Source organism: Notolepis coatsorum, assembly GCF_963971535.1.
Source record: "Notolepis coatsorum genome assembly, chromosome: 5".
Lineage (NCBI taxonomy): Eukaryota > Metazoa > Chordata > Actinopteri > Aulopiformes > Paralepididae > Notolepis > Notolepis coatsorum.
In genome coordinates, this window is record NC_140169.1 from 99164372 (window position 1) to 99181757 (window position 17386).

At 48.8% G+C, this 17386-nt stretch overlaps 1 protein-coding gene across 1 annotated transcript in view; it reads right to left on the reverse strand.

Annotated features, from left to right (window-relative positions):
- Positions 1–14217: 14217 nt before the first annotated feature.
- The window catches only part of arhgap18 (Rho GTPase activating protein 18), a 45859-nt gene continuing 42690 nt past the window's right edge, over positions 14218–17386 (reverse strand). Inside the window, exons 17-18 of the mRNA XM_084314595.1 lie at positions 16341–16396; positions 14218–15461 (exon numbers count right to left, since the gene is read on the reverse strand). Coding sequence (XP_084170721.1) covers positions 15370–15461; positions 16341–16396 — 148 coding nt within the window. The 3' untranslated portion in view covers positions 14218–15369. The remainder of the gene's footprint in view (positions 15462–16340; positions 16397–17386) is intronic.

The following is a 17386-nucleotide window of genomic DNA, read 5'->3' on the forward strand; positions in this document are numbered from 1 at the left end:
TTTCCTGCTTGGCGCTCGACGCGTTAAGCCGGTGCAACGCTCCTTGGCTCCGACTTGGGATCTTCAATTGGTCCTCGGTCGGTTGTCCTTGGCCCCGTTTGAGCCGCTCGAGCAGGCGCCGTTGGAACGGCTGTCTTTCAAGACCGCGTTCCTGCTGGCTGTCACTTCCGCTAAACGCGTGGGTGAGCTCTGTGCTCTCTCGGTACGTCCAGAGTGCCTGTCTTTTCGGGCCGATTGCGGTGCCACTCTGCGACCTAATCCTGCTTTCATGCCTAAGAATATCCAGAGTTCCTTCCGCTCCCGGGATATTGTGGTTCAGGCGTTTTCGTCCTCCTCCTCACGCTAGTGAGTTAGATGCGGGCCTTCACCTGTCATGTCCGGTCCGCGCTTTGGGAATTTACCTCAGCCGTACTCAGGACCTCAGGGTTACCGATCAGCTTTTTGTCTGTTACGGTGGTTCTCGTGCCGGTAAGGCACTGTCGAAACAGCGCCTGTCCCATTGGTTGTGCGAGGGCATTGCCCTCTGCTACACATTGGCTGGGCAGGATCCCCCTGGGGGCATCAGGACGCACTCCACTCGTGGGGTGGCTGCCTCTGCCGCTCTCCTGGGTGGGGCCTCGGTGGAGGACATCTGTGCTGCAGCTTCATGGTCCTCCCCGGGCCCCTTTGTAAGGTTTTACCTCATGGACATGACCGGGGATTCTGTCTCCCAGGCGGTTCTGGGGTCTGTGGCCTTTCCTGCTTCCCGTCCTTTGGTAGGGTAGCAGGAGTGTGTGGGTATGGGCCACAGTGCGTTAGGTCACACTTGGTTCCGCCTGTGCTGTGTGTTCAAGGGGTTCTAGTTCCCTCTTGCTCGCACTCAGGTGGAGTTGACTGCACCCCCCCCCTTCATTAGGAAGGATGGGGTGACAGGGCTCCCTGAACCCCTTGATGTGGGCTTACGGGTCCTCAGGGGGTACATCTGTCTGGCCTCGCGTCCGCTCTAACCCATATCTCGATAGGCTTTAAGAGCGGGACGCGATAAGCCAAGTACGAATATATAACGATAGGTTATGTATATAACCTAGTTATATGAGTACTGGCTGAGCGTCCCGCTCTTAAGCGGCCCTGAGTTCCCTTTTGAGGGATCTTTTACTGGAACGGGATTTTGGCGAGGAAGGGTGTGTTGGTGACCATGGTTACGGTCTTATAGGCTGCGCCTCCATAGAGGCGGGACCCGGTCAGGTGTGGGTGTACACGTTTTTTCCGTGATGGAGTACAATAGGTACAGGAGATAAGGGGTATCTCGATAGGCTTTAAGAGCGGGACGCTCAGCCGGTACTCATATAACTAGGTTATATACTGTAGTGGCCGACTGTCATTCCTCTGTGTGCTGACAGTCGTCCACGATGCACCTGCTATTGTGCCTTTTCACGCTGTACCAAAGTTGTGGTGTTGAATGAATTGAATGTCCAAAGTTGCCGCCGGTTCGGTTTACAGGGTTTATTGTTGTCCAAGGGTAAATGATAGTGAATTAAGGGTTAAACAGAAAAGTCGTCAATTGCTCCGTGTGGTCAGTTCCAACAGTGAAACAGTAGCAGTTCCAACAGTGAGACGGTAGCAGTTCCAACAGTGAGACAGCAGCGTTTGAAGGTAAAACCTCGGCAGGTGCACAAGATTCCATTGATCACCTTGGCTATTTATAGGAGTGGGCTGTAATGGGTGGTGAGCCCTCTAGTGGCCAAACATAAATAAGACAGTCTAAAGGTTCTAATATATATATATAATATAATATATATATAATAATAATAATATAATAATATATAAATCCACCAAGTCGGTTTCTGCCTCTACATATACATAACCTATCGTTTCTCCTCCTGTGTAGAGACAAGGCTTCTATGTTAGGAAGCTTTAGTCACTGATGTGGAACTAAACAGCTCTTAGAGCTTAGACTGACTGGGACCAGATACTGACCCTAACCCTAAGTACTGGGACCAGATACTGACCTTAACCCTAAGTACTGGGACAAGATACTGACCTTAACCCTAAGTACTGGGACCAGATACTGACCTTAACCCTAAGTACTGGGACCAGATACTGACCTTAACCCTAAGTAGATAGATAGATAGATAGATCTTTATTTGTCATTGTTGGTACAACGAAATTTGTTAGGAACATCACCACTGGCATACAACATAAGATATGGACTTCCTGACTGGCAGACCCCAGGTGGTGAGAGCAGGCAACTGCACCTCCTCATCCATCACCCTCAACATAGGGGCCCCCCAGGGCTGTGTTCTGAGTCCCCTCCTCTACTCCCTGTACACACACGACTGTGTGGCTCAGCGGAGTAGCAATACAATCATCAAATTTGCTGACGACACAGTGGTGGTGGGCCTGATCTCTGCCAACGACGAGAGGGCCTACCTGGAAGAGGTCAAGGTCCTGGCGGGATGGTGCCAGGAAAACAGCCTCTCCCTGAACGTCAGCAAAACAAAGGAGATGATTGTGGACTTCAGGAGGTCGGGGGTCAAGGACTACAGCCCCCTCAGCATCGACGGGGCACCGGTTGAGAGAGTCAACAGCTTTAAGTACCTCGGAGCCTACATATCCGAGGACTTGATATGGACCACACACATTGACAGTGTTGTGAAGAAGGCACGACAACGCCTCTTGTTGTGAAGGGCCAGATTAAACCGAATATATATATTTATTTATGTATATATATTTAATTGTATTTGTATATTCTCTAATATTCCCTGATATCCCTTGTATATTCCTTGTACAATATGCATTGAATATCCATTCTGGCCTACTGAACATCCCATAATAGTCTCCATTCTACTATTGGTCGAGACCTTGGTGCCAGGCTGCCATACCCCTCAGACCCAGTTCAAACGTACCGCTCGACATGTACGAACAAGTCCTAGTTCCGCGTAGGAGTTTGGCTACCGCACCACTAATGGGACTATTTGTTCATAGTGTGTATATATACTGCGCTACTAAAGTAGGACTTTCTTTTCAGTCCAGTTTCTTACCCTCCAATAGAGTCACAGACGTAAAGCCTCCCCGCGACGCCACGTGTGGGAGTAAGGCCAAGTTCGCCTACCATCGGTATTGAGACATCGTGTATATTAATATTTGAATAGTCATATTTGGCACTATATCGTCGAGTTGGACGTAGTCTATTAAGCTAATAATAGTCTGTTAATATATAGTGCTTCGTGCGGTGAGAATACTACCGTAGTCAGTACCCCATCGTTTCGGGCAGAGAACTGGCTGCTTACCCAGGGTGGTTGACCCTATGTGAAGCTGTACCCGAGGAGCCCCAGAGCCGACGAGCGAGTGGACCTGTATACCGGATTATTCTACCGACGACAGCCCGCCTTCCCAGGCACGGATTATGCTTTGGATACTTTGATTATTCCATGGATAAAGACCCCCGACACTGCCGTGTGTTGGAACCCCCCCCCCCTGGAGAGGACGCAAGGTGAGGAGACGCTCTGCAAGACGAGGTCTCTTCACGTCTCTCCCCCGTGGACCGGAGAGAGCCGGCCCACAAAGAGTCCACCTGCTTTCATCTGTGGTCCAAGGATCGCCGGCGCATTGAACGGCACTACAGTGGGTTCACCTGGGATACCCTTGGCCGGACGAGGCAGCTGGATTCTACCCCCCCCCCCCTCCTACTCCTGTCGGCTTACAAGCGACCGGATTAACCCCCTCTAGTGTATCCAGCCTATAATCATTAAAGTATCATTGCTGTTATTCCTTAACTATTCCAGGTCGTATATTTACCACCTGCGCCTTCAGAGATTGGACATTCTCTATTGATATACCGACGAATACTCCTTGCCATAAAAGTGCATACTATTTCAATTCATAAATGTAATTAAGTGATTAAGTGCTTATTCTACACACCATCGCTGTGTAGGAAATAAAGACCTGTTTCTAATTCGTACATTTGTGTTGGATCCGTTTCATCTACGTGAGAGTGTTCATGATAATATATTTATGCCGTGTACTGGGTGGCCAAATATTAAGTACAAAGGTAGTGGTAGTAAGTATCATATCTAGTAATACAGTCAGGGAATTGTACCCCTCAGTTACAATTGGTCCTTCGAGCCGGAGGGTAATTAGTGTAATATTAATATAGTGTTATTAATATTGAAATGGCCTATGATGAACACTCCACGAAACGATCCTCCTAACCAACGCCCGCAGCGCGAACGACGGCTCCCTCAGTACTTAGAGGCTTACGCTGTCAGTCAACAACCTAGTCTTCTACTAACAGTAAACGCGGTAAAACTAGAAAGTAAAAGTATGTCTAACCCCAACGCCCAGACTACCCCGACCATAGAGGCCCCTACGGGCTCTAATGTAACTGACCAAGTTCACGGTGGGGACCAGTGGGAACCAGACATGACTTCACACCCCGCCAGTACTGAAGAAGTAGTCCCCGATGAGTCCCGGGAGGAATACAACGCAACCGAGAGAGAACTCGGCACGGAAGAAGACGGGGAGAGCACCGTGGAGATAGAGCTCCAAGGCTCCGCAAGGAGTACCCCGAGGGAAGGCTCCCCTATACAACCGCCTTCTCCCAGCGAGGCAGAGAGGACCCTACAGCAGGCATTCCTCGTCAGCCTGAAAGCCTCTACTGAACGCGATAGACTCCAGGGTGAACGCGATCGATTGCAGCTACAGCAACGGAGCGAAGAAGAGCACATACGCCTGGAAATAAGACGCATTCAGATGGAAGAGAATGTGGCCCGAGACCGAGCAGACAGCCAGCGAACAGCTGCTGGTGCTCTACGGGACGCAGAGCGCGACAGACAGCAAGCGCAACTAATAGAACAGCTGATCAGACGGACAACACCCTCTCCCTCCGCCAGAGGCTCCAGGAACTCGTCTAGACACACCTCCAGGGCGGCATCCCCTAGCCGAGTAAACAACCCTGAACTTGACCAACAGACGAGGTCTATACCCCCCACAGACCACCTCCCCCCACCGGTCCAAGCGAGACCTAGCAACCGGGAAGGAGCAGCATATCCTGTGGAGAGGCTAAACCAGAGACTACAAGCACTGGATGACCTAACTGAAGACGAAGAGGAAGAGGAGGAGAACCACGCCCGAAGACAGCACAGTACTCTACCGGACCAGGAGGTCCGGTACAGCCCAGGCTATACTCCCGCGGAGCTGCGCTACAGACCCCCGACTCTATACACGGGTGAGCACGACGCACGACCCGCACCGAGGAACAGCACCTGGACAAGCGGGCCATGGTACACTGCCGGTACCAGCCCATACCAAGGAGCGGGAGGAGACTCGCCTAGGAGGCCTCTCCCCCAACGCTCGCCGATGTATCCACAGTCAGCGTCATACATTGGCACGCCTATGGTACCCGACTTCACCCAAGAGAACCGGGCCCAGTATACAGAACTCTGCATGTGTCTGGAGACCATGTTGGTGGATGTATTGGATGAACGCCACAAATACGCCATCCTACTGCAGCACTTAAAGGTGCCCCGCGCACATAATATAGCGCTCGCCTACGCGACTTCCACCACCCCATACACAGCAGCGCTGGTAGCATTGGACCAGAGGTATGGGCGCATATGGGATTACGTGATCCAGGAGATCCGACACATCGACCGCTTACCCCCAGCAATAGACAATCGAGCACTGGACGACCTGTCCATCAGAGTGCAGTCCCTGGTAGGGATGTTGGGAGCGCAAAGAGAGAAGGGGAAGTATGAACTTTACGCCAACTCAAATGTGGAAAGGATTCTGGAGAAGCTGCCGCCCGCTCGTCAGGAGCGCTTTAGGCGGCAGAGGGACCACAGAGACCCGAATGGCCCCGAACCGAACCTCCTCGATCTAGCAGACTTCCTGGCGAGAGAAGTCAGCAGCCTACGGCTAGATACATTCGGACGGAGCACCCCTGGCTCCAGAGAAGGAACCAGACGACTAAATGATGGAAGAAGATCGGTGACTGTGATGCACCAATCGGAGTCAGTACCGAGCAGCAGGAGCCACAGTACCCCCTCCAGAACGGAGAAGTGGAAGATAGTGTGCCCCTACTGTGAGAAAGAACACTGGCTAGCGCAATGTGACTCCTTCCCCAAGCTGAACGCGGAGGAAGCAGGTCAATGGATAAAGTCCAACAAGCGCTGTTTTCGCTGTGCGCGCTCACACATGGCAGCCGAATGCCGCTTAAAGAAAAGGTGCACCAAGTGCGATGGAGCCCATCTGGACATACTTCACGACAGTAACAGACGGCGCCCTTCACCTGCACCATCCAGCCGCAAAGCGAGCGTCATGTACATCGATCCCGCCAGCAGCAGTGGAGCCCGAGTACTCCTAAAAGTAGTGCGTGTGACACTAAGCTACCAGAATAAAGTCCTGGACACTTACGCCGTCCTCGATGACGGGTCAGAGAAGACCCTGCTGCTCGCCTCCGCTGCGGCCCAGCTAGGGCTGCGGGGAAGCGAAACCCAAATGACAATTCGGACAATAAGACGAGATTTGAAGACGATAAAGGGCGAGAATGTCTCATTCTCTATCGCAGCAAGCGGCCAGCCTGAGCGACGGTACCAGATTGCAGACGCTTTCACCAGCCAAGAAATAGGACTGTCGCGGTACACATACCCCGTCGCCAAGCTGATGGAGAAATATGCACATCTGCGCAAGTTACCGATCCCGCTCATAGACAATGCTATGCCGACCCTGTTGATAGGCTCCGACCATGCAGACCTCATTGTCCCGATAGACCGGGTTCATACCGGACCCCGAGGCTGTCCTGCAGCAGTCGAGACCCGTTTGGGATGGACTCTCCAAGGCCCGCTCGCCAAATCTCTCAACCGAAGTACAGCCACTAGATGTCTCCACTCCCGAGTCACAGAGGGAGAAACCGCACTCCTGCAACACGTAGAGCGGCTATGGACCCTGGAACAAATGCCCTTTAAGAACGGAAAGAAAGACATTCGCTCTAAAGATGACATTTACGCCATTCACCTCCTCGAGACAGGGACCAAGAGAGTCCCGGTCAACGGCGTGTTGAGATACGCCACGCCACTCCTGCGGCGAGAAGGAATGCCTACTTTCCACGCCAAGACAGACGCCACAGAACGGTACCTGCTGAACACGGAGCGGCGCTTAGCCAAGAACCCCGCCCAAGAGAGTGTATACCGCGCTGAGATTGAGAAGCTCATCACAGCGGGACACGTCACAAAGATGGACATTAAAGAGGCTGACCAGACCACTGAATCGTGGTACGTGCCCCACCACAAGGTCCATCACAACGGTAAAGACCGCATAGTATTTAACTGCAGCTACCAGATCGGATCCCAAAATCTGAATAAAGAGTTACTGCCCGGTCCCACACTCGGCCCCTCCCTACTCGGCGTTCTACTCCGCTTCCGCCAGGAAAAGGTGGCCATCAGCGGGGACATTAAAGGAATGTTCCTGCAGGTGAGATTAGTAGAGGCGGACAAGCCCCTGTTACGGTTCCTATGGAGAGAGAAGCCAGGAGATGAGCACCCAGCCATCTACCAATGGGAAGTCCTCCCCTTCGGAACGACGTGCAGCCCCTGCTGTGCGACATTTGCACTACAGAAACATGTAGCAGAGGACCAAGCAGCGGACGAAGAGGTCCGACACAGCGTAAAGAACAGCTTCTACGTAGACAACTGTCTACAAAGCCTTTCAACCCAGGAAGAAGCCGAGGCTCTCCTGATTAAACTCCGCGCCTCATTGATCAAAGGCGGCTTTGATCTCAGGCAGTGGGCCAGCAGCGATCCGCAAGTACTGCGCAGCCTCTCCTCCGAGGACAAGGCAGCCAGCAGCGAGACCTGGATGGCTACAATCCCGGGAGAAGCCCAGGAGATGACCCTGGGATTGGTGTGGCGATTCAAAACAGATTCGCTTCACTACAGACACAAGCCCCTGACTACGGAGCAGGGAAGGCCGGCGGCGGCGCCGACCACCAGACGGAGTGTGTACACAACACTCGCCCGACAATATGACCCGCTAGGATGTATTCTACCGTACACCACCAGGGCAAAAATGATTGTACGAGCATTGTGGGACAAGGACCAGGACGACCCCATTCCCGCACACCTTGCATCCACCTGGAGAGAGTGGGAGATGGAGCTCCACTCACTCCCAGGCGTTAATATGCGCCGAAGCTACTTCCCACCCACGGTGAGGCCAGAGACATGTAAAATGGACTTACACGTCTTCAGTGACGCCTCAGAGGTCGCATACGGATCAGTAGCCTACTTGCGGGCCCAAGACCAGGGGGGAGAGATCTACACAGCATTTGTCCTCGCCCGCTCGAGAATAGCCCCACGCAAGCAACAATCTATCCCACGTCTAGAGCTCTGCGCAGCCCTAGCCGGAGCGCACCTAGCCACGCTCATCCAACGTGAGCTCACCATACCGGTGTCTAGAACAATCCTGTGGTCAGATTCCACGACGGTACTCGCCTGGATCAAATCGGACTCATGCAAGTACAAAGTCTTCGTGGGAGTCAGAGTCACCGAGATTCAAGACCTAACCGAAGAGTTAACCGGAGAAACAGAGTGGCGCTACGTTGATATAAAACAGAACCCAGCTGACGTCATCACCCGGGGGATGCCCCTGGATGACCTCACCCGTCGCAATGTCTACAGTGACGGCCCCGCATTCCTAAGACTCCCGGAAGGACAGTGGCCCATGCCTATCCCGAGGGAAGCAAGTCCAGAGGAGGTGGAAATTAAGAAGTCTGTGTTCTGTGGATTGAGCACCGTAGCCTCCACCGACCCTAACATAAACGATTGCACGTCCATAGAGAGTGCACAACAAAGAACATTCCTGCGGTACCACCCGGAGTGCAAGTCCCCCGCTGATATGTCAGCAGCTAACTACGAGGAAGCAGAATTGCTTCTACTGCAGCGAGCCCAGAGAGACTCGTTCCCCGATGAATTGGCCTGTCTACAGGGAGGAAAGCCCGTCCCATCCGACAGCAGATTAATTCACCTGGCCCCCGAGAGCGACGCTCATACCCTCATCAGAGTGGGTGGTCGCCTACGCAGAGCCCCCAATCTACCGGATGACATTAAATACCCGATCGTATTGAACAGCCGACACAAGGTCACAGAGCTGATTATAAAGAAATACGATGAGGATGTACATCACGCAGGAGCAGAAAGAGTCTTCGCGGAAATCAGACGTCGTTACTGGATCCTACAAGGAAGAGAGGCGGTACGACGCTTCCAACAAACATGTCTAGACTGCCGCAAGTGGCGCGCGCAGCCCAGCATACCAAGGATGGCTGACCTTCCTCCATGTCGCCTCCGAATCGGTGACAAGCCATTCCACTCAACGGGTATGGACTGCTTTGGCCCGCTGCACATAAAGAAAGGAAGAGGAACCGAGAAGCGGTGGGGTATTGTATTCAAATGCATGACCACCAGAGCGATACACATCGAGCTTCTCCCGACCATGAGCACAGACTCATTCCTTATGGTCTTCCGTAGATTCACATCACGGAAGGGAAGACCGTCTACCCTATTGTCCGATCATGGGACAAACTTCAAAGGCGGCGAAAGAGAGCTGAGAGAGAGCTTCCAAGCTATGGGCCCAGAACTTAAGACCCACCTCGCTCCAGCACAGGTTGATTTCCAATTCAACCCCCCAAACGCACCCCACTTCGGTGGCACTTGGGAACGAGAAGTGCGCTCCATAAAGACAGCCCTGTACGCAGTACTTGGGGCCCAGACTGTGGCGGAAGAAGTCCTACTGACAGTCCTCACGGAGATTGAGGGAGTACTTAACTCGAAGCCCCTCGGATATGTCTCCAGTGATGTGGCGGATATCGACCCAGTTACCCCCAACACACTCCTGATGGGGCGGCTAGATCCTGCATTACCACAGACAATGTACCGGCCTGAAGAAGCGAACGGCCGACGAATGTGGAGGTACAGCCAAGTATTAGCCGACAAGTTTTGGAACAGTTTCCTACTGCACTACCTACCGTCTCTACAGACCCGCCAGAAGTGGGTAAAGGAGAGAGACAATTTGACAGAAGGAACAGTCGTCATGATTATTGATCAATCACTGCCCAGAGCTATGTGGCCGGCCGGCCGCGTAAGCAAAGTGATCACCGGTGCCGACGGCAAGGTCCGAGCAGCTGAAGTGCTCGTCCAGGGTCGCACTTACACCCGTCCCGTGGCAAGGCTCATAGAACTGCCTCGACTCCCAGACACAATCGATGATGACCATGACCCTACAACCCTATGACTTTGTGAAGTTGACTGACCCCTACAGCAAACCCTTATGTGTAAATAGACAACGCGATTAATCTGTCTCTGTTTAACTGATTAGGTCTGGGACCTATTCAGGGGGTGGCTGTTGTGAAGGGCCAGATTAAACCGAATATATATATTTATTTATGTATATATATTTAATTGTATTTGTATATTCTCTAATATTCCCTGATATCCCTTGTATATTCCTTGTACAATATGCATTGAATATCCATTCTGGCCTACTGAACATCCCATAATAGTCTCCATTCTACTATTGGTCGAGACCTTGGTGCCAGGCTGCCATACCCCTCAGACCCAGTTCAAACGTACCGCTCGACATGTACGAACAAGTCCTAGTTCCGCGTAGGAGTTTGGCTACCGCACCACTAATGGGACTATTTGTTCATAGTGCGTATATATACTGCGCTACTAAAGTAGGACTTTCTTTTCAGTCCAGTTTCTTACCCTCCAATAGAGTCACAGACGTAAAGCCTCCCCGCGACGCCACGTGTGGGAGTAAGGCCAAGTTCGCCTACCATCGGTATTGAGACATCGTGTATATTAATATTTGAATAGTCATATTTGGCACTATATCGTCGAGTTGGACGTAGTCTATTAAGCTAATAATAGTCTGTTAATATATAGTGCTTCGTGCGGTGAGAATACTACCGTAGTCAGTACCCCATCGTTTCGGGCAGAGAACTGGCTGCTTACCCAGGGTGGTTGACCCTATGTGAAGCTGTACCCGAGGAGCCCCAGAGCCGACGAGCGAGTGGACCTGTATACCGGATTATTCTACCGACGACAGCCCGCCTTCCCAGGCACGGATTATGCTTTGGATACTTTGATTATTCCATGGATAAAGACCCCCGACACTGCCGTGTGTTGGAACCCCCCCCCCCTGGAGAGGACGCAAGGTGAGGAGACGCTCTGCAAGACGAGGTCTCTTCACGTCTCTCCCCCGTGGACCGGAGAGAGCCGGCCCACAAAGAGTCCACCTGCTTTCATCTGTGGTCCAAGGATCGCCGGCGCATTGAACGGCACTACAGTGGGTTCACCTGGGATACCCTTGGCCGGACGAGGCAGCTGGATTCTACCCCCCCCCCCCCCTCCTACTCCTGTCGGCTTACAAGCGACCGGATTAACCCCCTCTAGTGTATCCAGCCTATAATCATTAAAGTATCATTGCTGTTATTCCTTAACTATTCCAGGTCGTATATTTACCACCTGCGCCTTCAGAGATTGGACATTCTCTATTGATATACCGACGAATACTCCTTGCCATAAAAGTGCATACTATTTCAATTCATAAATGTAATTAAGTGATTAAGTGCTTATTCTACACACCATCGCTGTGTAGGAAATAAAGACCTGTTTCTAATTCGTACATTTGTGTTGGATCCGTTTCATCTACGTGAGAGTGTTCATGATAATATATTTATGCCGTGTACTGGGTGGCCGAATATTAAGTACAAAGGTAGTGGTAGTAAGTATCATATCTAGTAATACAGTCAGGGAATTGTACCCCTCAGTTACACCTCTACTTCCTCAGGCGCCTAAGGAAGTTCCAAGTCAGTCAGAAGATCCTTAAGAACTTCTACTCATGTACAATAGAGAGCATCTTGACTGGCAACATCACCTCCTGGTTTGGGAATAGCACTGCAAAAGACCGAAGCAGACTACAAAGAGTGACACGTTCAGCCGAACGCACAATTGGAGGGGGGCTCCCCACCCTCCAGAACATTTACAACAAGCGTTGCAAGGGCAAGGCTAAGAGAATCATTAAAGACTCCAGTCACCCGAACAACTGCCTCTTTGAACTGCTGCGGTCAGGCAAGCGATACCGGAGTCTCAAGGCGAGCACAGAAAGACTCAGAAGAAGCTTCTATCCCCAGGCCATCAGGCTGCTAAACGAACAATGAACACTACACAACAACAACCACCAAACGCACATAGCACACACATCCACACGCACACACTCACTTTAAACAAACACACTGTAGCACCCACTCCACACACTTTATAGCACACACCCACTTTAAACAAACACACTGTAGCACCCACTCCCCACACTTTATATTTATTGATGAAGGATTGCACTACAACTCGTACACCTTACTGTAAATTGTACCTAAATTGTACCTCATCCCATTTCTGCTTTGCACTATATAGTACTGTACATTAGTACACTGCATAGTATTGTATATTATATGGTAACTCAGAACATTGTACATATGTCTATACCGAACACTGTGACCTCATTTTCTTCTTCTAAATTACATGCTATACTATGTTATTTGATACTATCTTGTCTAGCACAGTCTCTGGAGCGTAACAGTAAGAAGCATTTTGTATGAAAGTATTCTGTACTTCTGTATGACAACTATTAAAGAAACTTGATAACATGTGCAAAATAATGTCAATAATAATAGTAATATAGTAATAAAGTAATAAAGTATCAATGTCCCAATGTCCCAATATATAACATACCATCATTGTCCCAAGTGCATTTAGTGCTTGTGCAAATAAATTAATAAATATAAATATTTCAGTCCAGTGAGTTGATGGAAGGAGGGGGGGGCGTTGACTTGCAAAGGATGAAGTATTGTATAGTGCAGCAATGCAAGTCCGGTTCACAGTTATTGTTGTAATGTGGGAGTGGGAGTTATGTCACCGGGGGTGGGATGCGGGGGGGGGCAAGTTGATGTTCGTCGTTGAGCAGCCTGACAGCCCGTGGGTAGAGGCTGTTGGTCAGTCTGCTGGTTCCGGACTGGATGGATCTGTACCTTCGACCAGAGGGCAGCAGTTGAAAGAGATGGTTTGCTGGGTGGTACTGGTCTAGTAAGATGTTATTTATACGCCGTAGGCAGCGGGAGGTAAAGACTGTGGAGATATCTGGGAGGCTAGCTCCAGTGATCCTCCTCGCAGCCTTGACCACTCTGTGGAGGGCCTCCTTCTCTGCCCTGGTGCAGCCAGTAAACCACACCAGTAGTCCGTACGTGAGTACACTCTCTACTGCGCAGTGGTAGAATTTGGCCATCAGTCCCTGTGGGAGTTTAGCCCATTTAAGCTTCCTAAGATAGAAAAGGCGCTGCTGTGCTTTGCCCACAGCAGAGGCAATGCTGACCCCCCAGGACAGGTCATCAGACATTGTCACGCCCAGAAACTTAAATTTTGAAACCCTCTCCACCTCCTCATTCCCAATGAGGAGTGGAGAGTGGCTGAGGTCACCAGTCCTGCGGAAATCGATGATCATCTCCTTGGTCTTCGTGGGGTTGAGAGCAAGGTTATGACCATCGCACCACTCCACTAGTTGCTCAACCTCCCTCCTGTATGAGGTCTCATCATTCCCTCTGATGAGGCCAAGCACTGTTGTGTCGTCTGCAAATTTTACTATGAGGTTAGATGGAGAGGAGTACTGGGAGCAGATACTGACCTTAACCCTAAGTACTGGGACCAGATACTAAACTTAACCCAAAGTATTGGGACCAAATACTAACCATCATGAACGTCATGGTTTCTTGCATTTTCTAAAGACCTACTGGGGGTGACAGCGGCTCAGGAGGTAGAGTGGTCATCTGGTATACGGAAGGTTTCCGGTTCAATTCGGTCTAAGTGTCCTCGAGCAAGACAGTTAATCCCTAACTGCTCCCATGAGCAGGTTGACACCTGGCATGGTTGCCTCCACCGTCGGTGTGTGAATCTGTGAGTGAATGGGTGAATGTGAGGAATAAGTTGTAAAGCGCTTTGGATAAAAAGCCTTATATAAATGCAGTCCATTTACCACTTACTGCGGTACCTTCAAAGAGCCAATGGTGATGTGGACTGGTAACGGTTAGCTCTTTATATTAAGTTATGCTCTCTATGTTAAAAATATTTTAATTCTGCAGATATTTAAAAACACCATTCTGGGTCAAGGGGCTGGATATTCACAGTTTATTTTCAAAATTCAAAGATGGGAAACTTGCAGTCCTTAAATGTACAGACAGTTTCAATTTGACAACATAAACATTCTACATCCTCCAAACCTTCTTGTCAGCCTGCAGCCTGTTTCTGAGACACACAACCTCACATTCAATGAGATCCTTATTTGCACCAGGTCTGTTTGATGAAGCTCAGACCAGTTTAGACTGGGAGGTGATTTTATGAATGAAGACCCAGTAGTGGTTTTATGAATGAAGACCAGTTGTTTTATGAATGAAGACCCAGTAGTTGTTTTATGAATGAAGACCCGGTAGTGGTTTCATGAATGAAGACCCGGTAGTGGTTTCATGAATGAAGACCCGGTAGTGGTTTCATGAATGAAGACCCGGTAGTGGTTTCACAATCTGGTTTCAAAGCACTTGGTAAATTCCTGTGTAAATATCTTGTACCTGGAAGTATTCAACAGGAAAACACAGAAGTGATCTTGAATATCCTAGAACAGTATAAACTGTCTATCCTGGGATCGTAATAGTATTCAAGTGCTGCAGACTAGTTAAAGGCTAATTGGAATGGCCAATAGTTGGCAGATTGAGCTTTCAGATATTACAATAATAGTTATTATCCTCATTATCCTTATATATTGTTTACTGAGGTAGTCCTAGGATTAAGGGAACTAATCCAACACTCCATTTAATCAACTAATATGTCAGATTGTGTTTTCCATATTTAAAGAGTAGGTCTTTAAATCTAATGCTTATTAAAGACCAAAGCAGGTTGGGTAGGTCTTTAAATCAGAGCTTATTAAAGACCAACGCAGGTTGAGTAGGTCTTTAAATCTAGTGCTTTTTAAAGATAAGGTTGGAGATTATTATTTTCTAGGCTATCCCTCATGCATCATGAAAAACAAAAACATGAAATGACAAATGGAATAAACACATGTTGGACTCAGATCTTCAGGACTGATTAGTCGACTAATCCACTGAAACAGCAGCACTAGTTTGAAGTCTTTCTCTGGTTCAGAAAGGGTTCAAATCAAACGTCACAGCTCAGTCCACCTTCATTGGCTACAGTTTCCCTCTCCTCCTCACTGACAACCTCAGCCTCCAAAAAGACGTGGGAGTGTGTGTGGAGCAGGCCAGCATCCAATCAGCTGTGGCGTCAGGTGACTGGGATGGACCTATCGCTGCACAGTTTTGATGACCCATTCAGCTGCTGGGTTGAGCTGGAGGAGATCTTTCATATATGTCTCCTCATCTAAACACCGCTCCTCTGAGAGAGAGAGAGAATGGAGAGATTAAGATATACTTGTATAGATATTAGATACAGTATTTGTACTTATGTGTATGTTGTGATAATAGTTGTATTTTATGTATTGAAACTGCTGTACATGTATAACCCACTCCAAAACACGAGACCAACAGAGCTTACTATATAACCCACTCCTAACCCTGAGACCAGCAGAACTTACTATATAACCCACTACTAACCCTGAGACCAGCAGAACTTACTATATTACCCACTACTAACCATGAGACCAGCAGAACTTACTATATAACCCACTACTAACCCTGAGACCAGCAGAACTTACTATATAACCCACTACTAACCCTGAGACCAGCAAAACTTACTATATAACCCACTACTAACCCTGAGACCAGCAGAACTTACTATATAACCCACTACTAACCATGAGACCAGCAGAACTTACTATATAACCCACTACTAACCATGAGACCAGCAGAACTTACTATATTACCCCCTCCTAACCCTGAGACCAGCAGAACTTACTATATAACCCACTACTAACCCTGAGACCAGCAGAACTTACTATATAACCCACTACTAACCCTGAGACCAGCAGAACTTACTATATAACCCACTACTAACCCTGAGACCAGCAGAACTTACTATATAACCCACTACTAACCATGAGACCAGCAGAACTTACTATATAACCCACTCCTAACCCTGAGACCAGCAGAACTTACTATATAACCCACTACTAACCCTGAGACCAGCAGAACTTACTATATAACCCACTACTAACCCTGAGACCAGCAGAACTTACTATATAACCCACTCCTAACCCTGAGACCAGCAGAACTTACTATATAACCCACTACTAACCCTGAGACCAGCAGAACTTACTAATGTTTCCTCCAGTCTCATACAGACACAAGTCTTCTCTCTTCACTGGAACTGAACTAGAGAGAGAGAGAGAGAGAGAGAGAGAGAGAGAGAGAGAGAGAGAGAGAGAGAGAGAGAGAGAGAGAGAGAGAGAGAGAGAGAGAGAGAGAGAGAGACATGAGAGAGATATATAAGAGAGTGATAAATAGATATGAAAGTGACAGAGATAGATATGAGAGACAGAGAAAGATATAAGAGAGATGGGAGAGAGAGGAAATATACATAAGAAAGAAAGGGAGTGAGAGAGAGAAGAGAGGGAGATGAGAGATAAGGAGGGGAGAGGAGAGGGAGAGGAACGAAATAAGAGAAAGAAATGGAGGGAAAGAGCGAGAAGAGAGGGAGACAAGAGATAAAGAGATGGAGAGGGGAGGAGAGAGAGTTCCCAATGAACAATTATACTTATATCAATCATATAACTTTCTCTTGGGCATTTCCGGGTTGTTAAACAAGGTAGGTAAATACCTCACCTACAAACAATGGAGCTTAGCGACAGTTCAATCAGGAAGACTACCTTGCGTCATACTTCACTATCCAATCAGTTTAGATTTAGGAGAAGACTTCAACTGTACAACACCCGTTTTGCGGCTAAATCACACTCTGCACTAAGCACTTTTGAGCGTATTTATAAAATGATCCAATGCTAACTCAACATCTGGGATTTCTAACATACTGTATTTTAAATACTATGATAAAGAACATGTAAGAAGTCCTGCTCATTCAAATTTCAAAAGTTTCTCTTGACAATTACTTGTGAATGAGCTTTCTTTAGTCACGTTACGTAACCCTAATGCAGGCTATGGGTTTCATCACTATATATTTATCACTCCTATTAAATAAGATCAGATATAATAGAGTTGACTTCAAGTACTTTTTTAGATTAGGCCTAGTAGGGTCAGTCATCAATTGGGTTAGGTTGAGATTACCACACACCCCCCTCCAATAATCACACATTAGTCAATGTCAAAGGAAATATTATCATGTCATTATAGATCTGTGTTGAGATATCA